At 35.1% G+C, this 13,581-nt stretch overlaps 2 protein-coding genes across 3 annotated transcripts; one reads left to right on the top strand and one right to left on the bottom strand.

The window, feature by feature from the left end:
• Nucleotides 1-957: 957 nt before the first annotated feature.
• LOC127073983 (manganese-dependent ADP-ribose/CDP-alcohol diphosphatase) lies at nt 958-2,580 on the top strand. Of its 2 annotated transcripts, none has more exons than XM_051015237.1 (2): nt 958-1,272; nt 1,416-2,580. In XM_051015237.1, exon 2 carries the CDS (start codon nt 1,442-1,444, stop codon nt 2,438-2,440), a length of 999 nt encoding a protein of 332 aa, XP_050871194.1. In that variant the 5' UTR covers nt 958-1,272; nt 1,416-1,441; the 3' UTR covers nt 2,441-2,580. The 2 variants fall into 2 exon arrangements, with proteins under 2 accessions (XP_050871194.1, XP_050871193.1); XM_051015236.1 differs by having other exon boundaries at nt 961-1,272; nt 1,439-2,580.
• Nucleotides 2,521-3,785, bottom strand: LOC127073985 (high-affinity nitrate transporter 3.1). The gene is made up of 2 exons (XM_051015238.1): nt 3,513-3,785; nt 2,521-3,192 (listed from the first exon to the last, which is right to left on the bottom strand). The coding sequence occupies exons 1-2, from the start codon at nt 3,640-3,642 to the stop codon at nt 2,705-2,707; spliced, it is 618 nt and encodes a 205-aa protein (XP_050871195.1). The 5' UTR covers nt 3,643-3,785; the 3' UTR covers nt 2,521-2,704.
• Nucleotides 3,786-13,581: the final 9,796 nt, after the last annotated feature.

The following is a 13,581-nucleotide window of genomic DNA, read 5'->3' as shown; positions in this document are numbered from 1 at the left end:
TCGTGGTATGCTCCAGATACATCTCTATCCTGGATGCAATCAGGATGTTGAGACGACTCTAGACTGCATGAGTGACTGCGAATTTGCTACCCATGTTTGAAAATCTATTGGCTTCTTAGACCCATTATTCTTCCAATGGGACAATTTATATGATTGAATTAGATATGCATCAATGATGACTCTATCTTTTTGCCTTGTTTTCTAGTGGTTGTTGTGTGCTAGGAACGAATTGTGTCTCAGGAATTAAGTGATATCTTTCTATACTTTGAAACTTATCATAATGAATTATGTTAATCTGTTAGCTAAATGTTTTCTCAATCATAATTTATCTCATCCAACGAGAACGATCACCTGAAATTCACACAAAGGTAGTAATATGATTTTGAATGTTGATGACAGTAGCCTCGGTAATTCCAACATCTCGGATTTTGGTGAATTGATTCGAAATGCTGATGGTGCTTGGGTTCATGGTTTTGCGAGTTATATTGGTTAACCAACATCATTCATATTAAGTTGATGACGATATATCATGGTTTGCCTATGCCAAAAAACTTGACATCAAAGACCTGATGTGTTATTTTAACTCCAACTCTACTATCAAACTTATCTCAAAGTTTGTTAATGTTTAACATCATTATGTCGCAATTCTTCACAACATTAAAGAGCTTTTCTCTAGAATTAACAAGTTCAACTATTTCATACTTTAGAGAAAGGAATGTTTATGTTGACTATCTAGTAAAACAGTTGAGAATATTTATGTTTATGTTGACTTTAGAGAGAGGAATGTTTATGGAACCTGTAAAAATTACCAGTTATCTTTTAGCTGAAGCTAGTAAGACTTTATTTCTTAAATAGTTTTTTATTTTCTTTTTCTTTTTCCATAAAAAAATTACACTCGAGATAAAACTCAATGTCTTTTAAAAAAAACTTAATCTTTCCATGTATCAAAACAAAAAACAAAGAATTTGTTACCTAGCTTTTCTAACGGCCTATATTAGTTAAATTCCAGTTGTAATTTGCATTTTCTTCGTAAAAAATAACATATTAAAACAATTTTATAACAAAAATTAGTTCCAATTTGGCAAAGAAGGGAAACAATAATCGTGTTGTTGCTTCGTTTGAGTTGAAATACCGTAACCATGTAAGAGATCTGGTTGCAATGTCTATTGCAACGTGGTAGGAAGAAGACAGTGGCAGTACCTTCTCCGAATTTTGTATTACGTTAACGTACCAAATTCCTTAAACACGTTTCAGATCTACCTTCCCACACAAGTAAGTCCTTCTTTCTTTCTTTCTCATGTTTTTTATATGTCATGTTATGTTAGCATAGGATCGTTTGTTTTTGTCTGTTTTCTGTTTTTGATGTTTTTTTTCATTGATTGTGCATGGAAAGTTCTATTTTGATGACATTATAGATATCATGTTGCATTTCCAATAGGTGATGTGCTTGTGGAGATTAGATAGAAACACAATGGGTTCTGAAAATTGGATGAAAAGTGTACATGATAAAAAACAACCTCTCTTTTCGTTCGGATTGATATCCGATGTGCAATATGCTGATATTCCTGATGGTTATTCATTCCTCGGCATTCCTCGTTACTATAGGCATAGCATGCTTGTGTTACAAAGAGCAGTTCAAAGTTGGAATAATCATCATAGACATAAATTTGTGATAAACTGTGGAGATATTGTTGACGGGTTTTGTCCGAAAGAACAATCTTTTAATACTGTAAAGAAAATTGCGGGCGAATTTGATAAATTCGAAGGACAGGTACATCATTTAATTGGAAATCACTGTCTGTACAATCTACCTCGCGACAAGTTACTTCCGTTGTTGAAGATTCGTAGTTCTGAAGGCCATGGTTACTATGATTTTTCGCCCGTGCCTGAGTATAGATTTGTTTTTCTTGACGGATATGATATAAGTGCCATCGGTTGGCCTCGAGATCATCCGAGAACATTGGAAGCTATGAAGTTACTCAGAGAGAAGAATCCGAATGAGGACAAGAATAGTCCAACAGGTTTAGTTGGACTTGAAAGAAGGTTTCTTATGTTCAACGGAGGCGTTGGAAAAGAACAAATGGAGTGGTTGAACAATGTTCTTCAAGATGCAACAAAATCGAAACAAAAAGTTGTGGTTTGTTGTCATATGCCTCTAGATCCTGTCGCATCGTCTAAGGAAGCATTGTTGTGGAATTACGATGAGGTGATGAGTTTGATACATAGATACAGTTGTGTGAAGGTTTGTTTTTCTGGTCATGATCATAAAGGTGGATACTCCATTGATTCACATGGGATACACCATAGAATTCTTGAAGCTGCATTGGAATGTCCTCCTGGTAGAGATTCATTTGGATATGTTGAAGCTTATCATGACAGAATATCACTTTATGGTACTGACAGAATGCAGAGTACAAATATGTATTTTAATAATGCTTAGATGTGACCAAATGATTGCTCTTACTTATTATGTTTGTGTTGGTTCTGCGGTGACTAGAATTTTGATTCTGAGTGAATTGATCATGTAGAATTGATTTCTGCTTTATTTAATAAACATGGATAAAGAAACTTGCATTGAAAGGTACAAACATGTATCTCATGATTTATTCATCATTCTGATATAAAAGCATAAACTTAGAACTATAAAGCATTATAAAAACAATCTACCATGAAGCTTCCTTCTTATGTCACTCAAATTCAATCACTACTTCTGTGACTTTCCCTTCCTCTTTTCGATATAGAAGAACACGCCCAAGGACAAAACCGAGAAAGCACTGAAACAAATAGAGCAAATATCAAGCGTCGCGTGGCGTCCACTGATCGCGTTGATTTCAAACAGATTAGTACTCTTATCAGCATTCGTGCTTTGCCCGTAACCAACTTCCACGTCGTTGGAGTCAAACGCGTAGGCGCGTACAAAGTACGTGGCCTGAGGCACGAACCGCTCGATCAACCAGTCGTAGGTCTGTACGGTTTTGTTGGAAGCATTGTAGTGCATTGCTACCATTTTGTGTTGGCAAGTCTTGTCCCTTGAGAGATCGTCCACGGTCTTTCTCCACGCGCGGTCTTTTTGGCTTATCCCCGCGTAACATAACTTCAGTTTTATGGTTTTGTAAGAAGAGTCTGTTCCTGCTGGGAAAGCCTTGTTTAGAGACCATGTTCCACTGATTTTGTCCACTCCAGATGACAAAACTGCATAAAAAAATTCATAATAAAAATCAACTCAATTCATAAAATCAAGAACCGCATAAAACTCTGATTTTTTCTTGAGAAATGTTAAAAGCAGGTGGCACGATAGCGAAACCGATACCATGTTAAGAAACATGGTTGAGCTTAACTGATCCATACAAAACCAGCTTGTAGGGTGAGGATTGCACTCACTTATAAACATGTAAACCTATTATCTGATGCGAGAGACTTAACCGTATCTCTGAGATTATTCAAATTCAAGAGAAAAGGGTTCATCAAAATTAAACATGATCTATGTGATTCATGATCTTATTGTTACTTACCTTGTCCTTGTTTGGGGGAAGCAGTGACAACAAGGGTTGTTTTCAAGGAAGAAAAGAGAACCTTTCCATAACAAATTTCAGCCAAACAGCAGAGAAAAAGTGATGCTACCACAAGCCTGTGTGCTGCCATTCTCCAACAACAAAAGCACTTATGTGAAGAAAAGTCAACTTATGAGAGGGAGAAAACTTGAGAGAGCACCTAATGAGTTGGAACTGGAATGATATGATGAGAAGAATCTGAATGGAGATTCACTCATTCTAAACAGTTATATATATACAAAGTCCAATCCAAATAAAATAGCACAAATTGAGTTTTGACTTTGGGTTGTGACAGACATTATTAAAAGTCAGAAGGCCCAAATGCCATAAATGTTGTCTAATAAATGTTTGAAAGAGGAAAAACTGTAGAGTTAGCCTTTGAAAATATTGAAGGGACATCTTATTCAAAACCAACTCTAGCTTGTTGGACTAATTGAAATAGAATAGTTTAGTTTTAAAGGGATTTTGGACAGGTTAGTTTGGAAAACAGTTTGTTTTAATATTCCTTTAAGTATAAACATTGAGGTTTGTAGGCTAGTAATTTTTTGTTTGATTTTGTGAAAAAACAAAAACAAAATTAAGTTATTGATTTTAAAATTCTTATTGTTGTTCACTTTGTTATAATTGTGATTCTATTTTCTTCCTGTCGTCAAGTGGTTGGAATTTTTTATGGACAGACGATTATAGATAATCAATCCATTAAACTATCAGAGTTTGTTTGTGGTTATCTATTTGCACAGCAATTGGTGAACTATGCACCTCGTACACTTCTAGAATTAGGCTACTCAAGTTGTTTGAAATGTGTCGGGTTTGACATCCGTATGACACACTCGTATGCCATGTATTACATAACTCACACAAGTACTCTAAAGATATTTTTGTTTTGACATTTTTTAAATCGCTGTCCGACATTTATATAACAGTTGTATAACAATGTCAGACACTTTAAATAGACATTTTTTTTACTTTGACACACCTTATGTATGATGCATATTCAAATGTTGAAGATATGAAAAAAATAACGTAGATCCATGATAAATTAAAGATATTATATTTAAGACCTTGTGTAATACCTTAAACTCCAAAATATATATATAAAATATTACTCCATGATTTAAGGAGTTATTAACGACAATCCTTCGTAAACACATCAAAATATTTGCAAATTATGTAGCGGAATCAACATATTAAAATCTTTTAAAATAACTTCATCAATAAAGTATTAAACTTCTCTAACACGAAAATCAACATTAATCAGAACATGACAAACTCCCGCCCTCGATGTTACATAATGAGAACACTAAAAACCACTAATGAACGATAAAGTGATAACTAAAGCAAACGAAGATTAGCTCAACCAAGTCACCTTCCACACACAGCAATAACGCTCACTCCTGAGTATCTCCAAGAATTCCATGGTGGACAACATGAAGCAAAGGGTGGGAAACAACTTTCAATATGAACAGTGTAAAGAATGTGAAGGTAGAGAACGTACAACATAACACACATTCAATACATGATTAACATCACCATAATCTCACACCAAATCATAACAACATGCGAATATATATGAAATGTGACTCACGACACAATATGACACTTATGCATGTGGTACCATTATGGACAACACATGTCCATCTCGCTCATGAATCCCCACCAAAGGAGCAGAGCACACCAAATCGCTACTATCACCATAAGTAACGCTTCATCGATTCCCATCCGGAACCATCTACTAGCTCATGAATCCACACTATCGGATCAGAGCACACCAAAATCGGATCGAAGTCCATACACCATTATGCATGACTTTCAACAACATGCAATATCACCAAAATTATCACCAAACGACAACACCACATTAAATGCGAATTCACACAACATTCAATCATGTTAAAATTATTTTAACATCAATTCATCATTAAGTAAACACAACGAGTCACACAATTATCTATACATTCCATAACATATATATTCACACATCACTCAAACAGGCCAATTATCGTATCGAACACCACCAAACAACAATCAACAGTCGTTGGAATCGAGAAATTGACCAACAAATTGACACAAAATAGCAACTCTGCACTGTCACTCTCATTGAGCGAAACAGTTACTCGCTAAGCGAGGCTCACAGAAACCCAAAAGTTTCACTTTGTCACTCTCGCTTCAGCGAACACAGTAGCTCGCTAAGCGAAGTCACCCTCGCTAAACGAGATTGTTCAGACCTGGAAAAATACAGAACACGATTTGCCTTTGCAGAACCTCCAAAATTCACCCAATTCAGTCCCAAACATCCCCAAACGCCCATAAATTTTTATCACATGTTAAAACATCATTAGGACATGTTAAATCACAAAACTACATAATTTAATCCATTCAATTTCATCAATTCATGTTTAAGATCATGCTTTCAACAACTCCAACAATGACATAAACACATATGAACAAAAACATAATAAAACACATGTAATTCAGCATACAAAAATTGAATAATAACATCTCAATTCACCAATTTTTAGAATCACGCATCATCAACAACAATCTATAAACAAATCAAACAGCCCCTAAAGAGAGTAAGAACCTCTCATCTCTACCCTTCATTCTATACACTCATATTAAAGCCCTTTCTCTCCCCCCCCCCCCCCCTACCTTAGGTTCCTTGCAAATTTCAAAATTGACCAAGGTTGTTCTTCCTTCTTCAAGCCATAACATTTCTTCTTCTAACTTTTTCTTCAATTTCTATTTTTTACGTATTGTAAACTTCTCCCAATTTTTACACTTCTCTATTTATAAATAAAAACCTAATTATTTCCCATACTACCTTCACCAAGGCAATCTTCTTACCACACATATGCTTCACTTCCCGATCCTCTATCCACATGGGTGATACCTCAACAGTCAGGTTCTCTCTCACTTGTACATCATCTACCTGGATCATATGATACAGATCTGGAATGTATCTCCTCAACCGAGACATGTGGAACACATCATGAAGATTAGAAAGTGGAGGTGGCAAGACAATCTGATAGGCCACCTCTCATATCTTCCGCAAGATCTGATATGGATGACTAAAGCGTGGCGTGAGCTTCTGAGACTTTAAAGCTTGACCAATAGCAGTTACTAGTGTAACTCAAAAAAACACATGATCTCCCTCTTGGAAATCAAGTACTTTCCTCCTCTTATCGTGGTAACTCTTCTAACAACTCTATGAAGCTTTCATCTTCTCTTGGATCATCTTGATCTTCTCAAAAGTTTGTTGCACAATCTCAGGTCCAAGCACAACTCTCTCACCAGATTTATACCAACACAGAAATGTCTTACACCTCCTACCATACAACACCTCGAACGGTGGAATCCCAATACTTGAATAGAAATTGTTATTGTAAATGAATCAATCAACGACAAGTAGCTATCCTAAGAACCTCTTTGTTATAGCACATAATCCCCCAACAAATTATAGTGATAAATTCATGATCATCAAGCTATGGATAAACAAGACATCAAATAACAAGAGTCGCCACCGCGCTTTTATTTTTTCCAAGGGAAAAGGGAAAAGTACGAACAAAACCAAAAAATAAGAAGTTTTCAAATCAAAACTAATAAAATGCCAGAGATTACAAGTAAGGGGGTTGGTTACACAGAGGGAAGGTGTTGGCACCCAAAGTGTCCTAGGTACTCTTAGGGAGTCCTTTCTTGTGTGCATACGTATTTTGTACAAAGTGATGTTTACAAACAAATAGAATGGGGGGATGAGAAAAGAATTAATTAATTATATTTTTGTGCTTGACAAGACCTTCGGACTTGTGCCTATGTACCAACATAAAAATGAAGGATCAAAACCTCGTAGTTCGTGATACAAAATTCAAAGTGGATGCATTGCTTTTAATCAAAAATTAAGTTTGAAAGGCACAAGGGCCTAGAAAATGGTTTGAATGAGTTAGTTCTTTTTGGATTTTAAAAATTTTAAGTCATGTATAGTTAACTTTATTTACAAGTTTGATTTAAGAAAAGAAGTTTGAAAATGCAATGGCATAAGGCCAAAGTTTCTAATTCGCAAAGGGTCTAAGTTTAGAAAATAAAAAGTTCAAACAAAGAAGTTTTTTTTTAAAAGGAGGGAGAGATTTTGAAATTAAAGTGATGGGAAGGAGATGAAGAGACTAATCCTAAGCATAGATTTAAAAGTTAAGAGTTGAAAAGATCTAACCAATGGGCTGCAATCCAATAGACAAGAATGTCATATAGAAACCCCAAATTCCCTTGGATATTAGAATCAAGCAAAAATCAATGCATATAATATTAACTTGAAGAGCAAGACATCAAATAAAGATAGCCACATCCAAGCTTTAGCCACTCCACGATCTTTTTCAAATTTGCCCATGTAGTAGATGAATTCCACAAGTCATAGGTTCAAAATAACAACTCTACAATGATCATGTTGCAGATGAACTCAGATGGATATTCAACGATGTATAAGATGAAGTTTCAAATTGCAAGTACTTGGTTACATGAAAGTTGGCATTGATCAAGTCCTTTTGCATAGGGATGTTGCCTAGATTCTAAGTCCAATTATCCAAGATCAAACCAACAGTCCACACAATAGTTTTTTAGGGTTTTTTGTTTCTTATTATGTACATTAATGGTCAAAGACCACACAAACCAACAAAATATACACAAACAAGATATATCACACAATATGGTCCAAGTGGACAAAGTGAAAAGGCATTAATATAAACAATTAGAATGGTATGAATATTGGCAAATAATAGAGCTTAAAAAATTAAAGTGTATTAAAAGTAAATGGCTTGAAATTAAATGTTAGTTGTTAATGAGTTAGAAGTTAGTATTGTTTTTGCTTTTGCTTTTCATTTTAAGTCATTCTTTGGAGAACACTCAACCCACTTATCACAAGCATGGATCCTTGAACCAAGACATCTTCCAAAGGAAGGAAAAAAGGCCAAGTTTCCACACAATACCATGAAAGAGGGGAGACTTACAATCTCACTAACTAGAATGCTATGTCTTTTTGTGTAAAAAATTTAGCGCTATGTTAAGCAATTGTAATTGGACTTATCTAGAAGTCACAACTATTTGAGGTCGGGCAATAGAATTTTGGTGTTAATGCATGTTAGAGACATAGTATGATGGACTATGCTCATGAAACATACCACACACAAAAAGAATATGCAAAAGAGGTGGCATAATCTCATCCATACTTATGTGGGTTTTTCAATCAACTAGTCTTAGGACTTTGAGATATCATAGGCCAAATGAGATGGATGCATAAAGAAGGGGAATTAGATGAAGAGGGAGGGGAATATATCAAAACTCAAATTGGTCAAAGGAGGACTTTTACCAAATTAAGATCATTCATTCATTTTGGGAGATGGAATGTACATTCCATCAATCCCCTAAATCCAATGATCTTAACCTAGCAAAGTCAAATCAACCTTTACCAAGACCCAATAACACAAATCAAACTTATACAAATCATCAAGATAGCTCAACACAATTATTTGACATTTATTCAATTTAAAATACTAAAAATAATGCATTAAATTAAATATGGTTTGTCAAATTCCTAAAATCTCATCAAAACACCAAAGAAATGGCCATGAGATTTATCATAGGTCAAACAAGGTCGAAGGACCTTGGAGAAAAAAATTCAGAATTTTTGGAGACTTAAAAGTATTTTTAAACAATTAAAAATATTCAAAAAAGCAATTAAATCATGAAAAATATTAATAATGACCCAAAAAATAATTTTAATTCAAAGTATGAAATAAAAATTTATTTAAATTTTTTTTGGTGAAACTCTCATATTTTTTGGATCAATATTAAAATTAATATGAATTAATGAAAATCAAATGAAATAAAATGAAAATCAAAAAATCAAAAAAAACGTGGACCACTTGATCTCCCTGATTAATTGAGGTAACAGATCAAGTGGACATGAGCGCGCGTTTCACCATACACCTGATCAACTATTCCACACACGTGGTAATTACTTTGGGCGCTCAGGATTAAAACATTTCAAATGAGATCAATGGCTCAGAACTTGTCCAGCACATCACCGGCGCTGGACCTCCGGTCACCTTCTCAGACGAGGTCCATCGGACTGCTTCACACATCACCATCAAGAAAATAAAAAAAGAGGACATGATCTGAAAGAAAAAATGGCGTGGAGCACGGATCTGACCTCAATTTCAACTAACTCCAAATATATAGAAAGATATGAGGAGTTGAATTTTGACGTGTGTCAACTGAGTTGCTTCGATTTGACCTCAAATCAACTCAATCTTCTTGCCTACATTGGTAGGACTTCAGATAATCAAAGATCCAAGAGAATTGATGAGAATTGAGTGAGAATCGAAGAGAAGAAGATTTCTGAAAGTTACCTTTAATGTTGTGCAGAAACGGATCTTGCTTGCTTCAAACTTGACTTGATCACACTCGAGGAGCTTATAGAAGTGGTTTAACAATGGTACAAAGCTTTGGATTATGGAGTTTTTGAATCTCCAAATAGTAAGATTCAAACTCTATTTTCGAGTTTTCCTTTGAATTGTGAGGGTTTCAATTGGGGGGCAAAGCTGGTGTGCAATGTGTGTTTGAAATGAGCTCAGATGCCTTGTATTTATAGCATTTGGGATTGATAATTGCACACTTGAAAAATTGCTAAAAATGGCAAGGGTGATGCACAAGCTTGCATAGGCATGTACAAGCCCATGAAGTAATCTATTATGATCCAATTGCAACTGTACTGAAGTTCAAATCATGCTTGAATGACAAGGCAAAGTGAAATAGAGTTTTGGACATTTGATTTTCTCCAATGATGTAGACCTGTTAAGACCATGCGCAGACCTAGCAAACCTCATCCAAAATGAAGGAAATAGGGTTCTTTGGAAAGCTTAGATCATGGGGAACAAGTTTGGTGTTAAACACTTTTACATTTGGGACTTGTATCATGGTGAATTTTAAGGTGGAAGTTTGGAAATTTCAACATGTTGAAAAGTTTTCTAAGTGTCAAGTCATATACCTCAATATTCAACCTTGCTTAATTTTTTATGTGAGCTCCAAATTAGAAAAGTGTATTCATCAAAGTTGTATCTATTTAAAATACCTTCAAAAAATAGTCATCCATTTCATGTCATTTGGATTTAGAATGATAGAGTTATGCCTTTTTGAAGTTGAGGAAAATCACTTGTTCAATGGTATAGGGCAAAAACGACCTATAATGTATCCTCATATCACATGCTCATAAAAGTTTATTTAGCTATCACTCCAAACATAAAAGTTGAAGTAGACATCTTGAATTTGATTGTGAAACTTGTAAATCTTTCATATCATAAAAATTGAGCAAGTTATGGCATTGGGAAGTTGACTTTCAAATTAGGGTTTAGACAAAATGACCTATAATGTTTCAACATAGAAAATGATTTTCCAAGAAAAACTAGCTCTAGGTATCAACATAAAAGTTGTTTGGAATGTCATTTAGAGTAGAGTTTCTCTTGAAATCATTTTCATATGGTGAAAGTTGTAGGAGATGGAGTCTAGGGGGACCCAGTTTTGATCAGATGAATTCATCTGGCCAACCACCATCAACCAACTTGCTAACCTTCAACTCTCTTGAATTTATAGGCTCATGGTAGATCATATATGCATAAGATGATGAATTTTGAAGTGTACCTTGAGAAATTTGATCAATTGGTGAGATAACTTGTTGGAGAAGTTACTTAAGATACCCAGGCAAACTAGGGTTTCCAAGGCAAATCACCTCCAAACTCTTGAAGAATACTTGATCAATATAACATGTAGAGATCATTGGGACTCATATATGATGCTTTGATACATTTTGGATCAATCCTTGATTGTACTTTTAGCCATGAGGGTCTTAAACCCTAGATGTGAACTTGATAGTTCAATGGGGATCATGCCCTACCTACAAAAGGGGTTAGGAAAATACAAAGACATATTTTTGGTATTTTGATTAATAAAAATGATAATATACAAGTATGATACAATCACATGGTTCTTGGTAATCTCTCCTAAAATAAACCCAATGAAAGAGGGGTAAGGAGGATGCCAAGGTATGATCCAAATGCCAATGAATATGATGAACTTGCATGAGGGATCTTATGGTCAAAATTGGGGTGGGTCTTACACAAATCCTCCAACGATTGGATAATTCTCTCTGCCTGACCGTCTTTCTGCGGATGATAAGCATAAATCAACTTCATCTTAGTACCCAACTCTTCCTAAAAACTTTGCCAAAACCTCAACATGAACCTCAAATCTCTATCTGAAATAAAGCTCGATGGAATATCATGCAGACTAATAATCTTCTCAATATTACAACTCAGCCAACTTTTGCAATGGATAACTGATCTTAATCAATATCAAATGAGATGATTTAGTCAGTGTGTCAACAATAACTCGAATAGAATCACATCCCTTTGTCGTCTTTGGTAAACTCATCATAAAATCCATGGAAATACTATCCCATTTCCATTCAGGGATGCTCAACGGTTGCATCATACCCAACGACTTCTGATGTTCAATCTTCGACTTCTGACACGTAAAACAATCATAAACAAATTCAGCTACTTACTTCTTCATTCCTGGCCACCAAAACATTTTCTTCAAATCCTGATACATTTTAGTGGCACTGGGATGAATACTCATACTACTTCTATGACCTTCCTCTAGAATAATCTCCTTAATCTCTGGCACATCTAGTACATAAACCCTGTCTCTGAACCTCATCACATAATTCTCATCGATTCTGAAATCACATCATTTACCTTGATTGATTAACAGAAGCTAGTCAACCAATCCCAAATCAACTTTATGACCTACTATGATTTCTTCAAGGATACCACTAGTCAGCTCTAACATGTCCAACTTCACACTGTTAGGAGTCTCTTCACATACCAAACTCATGTCTCTGAATTCCTCAATCAACTTTAATTCTTGAACCATCATCATCGACATATGCAACGACTTCCTACTCAACACATCAACTACAACATTGACTATACCAAAATGGTAACTCAAGCCAAAATCATAATCCTTCAAAAATTTGAGTCATCACCTCTGTCTCATATTCAACTCTTCCTGATCGAATAGATACTTCAAACTCTTGTGATCGATGAACACTTCAAATCAGAAACCAAATAGATAATGCCTCCAGATTTTCAGCACGAACACCACGAATGCCAAGTCTAGATCATGCGTTGGAGAATTCCTTTCATGAAATTTTAATTGTCTAGAAGCATAAGCAACAACCTGACTATTTTGTATCAACACACCACCTAGGCCCATCTTCGAAGCATCACAATACACAACAAAGGATTCACTCGAACTCGACAATATCAAAATTGTAACATACATCAACTTCCTCTTGAGTTCTTGAAAACTCTCTTCACAATGCACATCCCAAACATAAGCTTGATCCTTCAGAGTCAACTGAGTTAAAGGAAATGCTAACTTCGAAAATCCTTCAATAAAACTTTTGTAATAACCAGTCAAACCAAGAAAACTTATGATCTCTATAATAGACTTCAGAGTCTCCCATTGCAACATTGCATCTATCTTCAATAAATCAACAATAATACCACCATTAAAAATTACGTGACCAAGGAAATTCACTTCTCGCAACCAGAACTCAAACTTTGATAACTTTGCATACAACTTATTCTCTTGTAAGGTTTGCAACATGACTCTCAGATGTTCTGCATGTTCTTCATCAAACTTTGAATATCTCAAGATGTCATCAATGAACAAAACCATAAACAAATCTAAGTACATATGGAATATTCTATTCATGTACTCCAGGCACATTAGAAACTCCAAACAACATCATTGAATACTCATAATGACCATACCTCGTTATGAATGCAGTCTTTAGAATATCTTCAGACTTCACATAAATATGATGATAACTCGAATGGAAATCGATCGTACTGAACACGAAGCACCAACCAACTAATCTATTAGATCATCAATCCTCGAGAGTGGGTACTTAATCGTCACT

This window comes from Lathyrus oleraceus, chromosome 4, assembly GCF_024323335.1.
Source record: "Lathyrus oleraceus cultivar Zhongwan6 chromosome 4, CAAS_Psat_ZW6_1.0, whole genome shotgun sequence".
NCBI lineage: Eukaryota > Viridiplantae > Streptophyta > Magnoliopsida > Fabales > Fabaceae > Lathyrus > Lathyrus oleraceus.
The sequence above is the reverse complement of the archived record's forward strand: the minus strand, read 5'-3'. Positions and strand labels throughout refer to the sequence as shown.

Bases quoted from the DNA above. Each gene is read 5' to 3' on its own strand.
- LOC127073983 (XM_051015237.1), top strand. From the start codon at position 1,442: ATGTGCTTGTGGAGATTAGATAGAAACACAATGGGTTCTGAAAATTGG.
- LOC127073985 (XM_051015238.1), bottom strand. From the start codon at position 3,642: ATGGCAGCACACAGGCTTGTGGTAGCATCACTTTTTCTCTGCTGTTTG. The intron at 3,193-3,512 runs GTAAGTAACAAT...TTTTTTATGCAG, and splicing joins TTCCCCCAAACAAGGACAAG to TTTTGTCATCTGGAGTGGAC.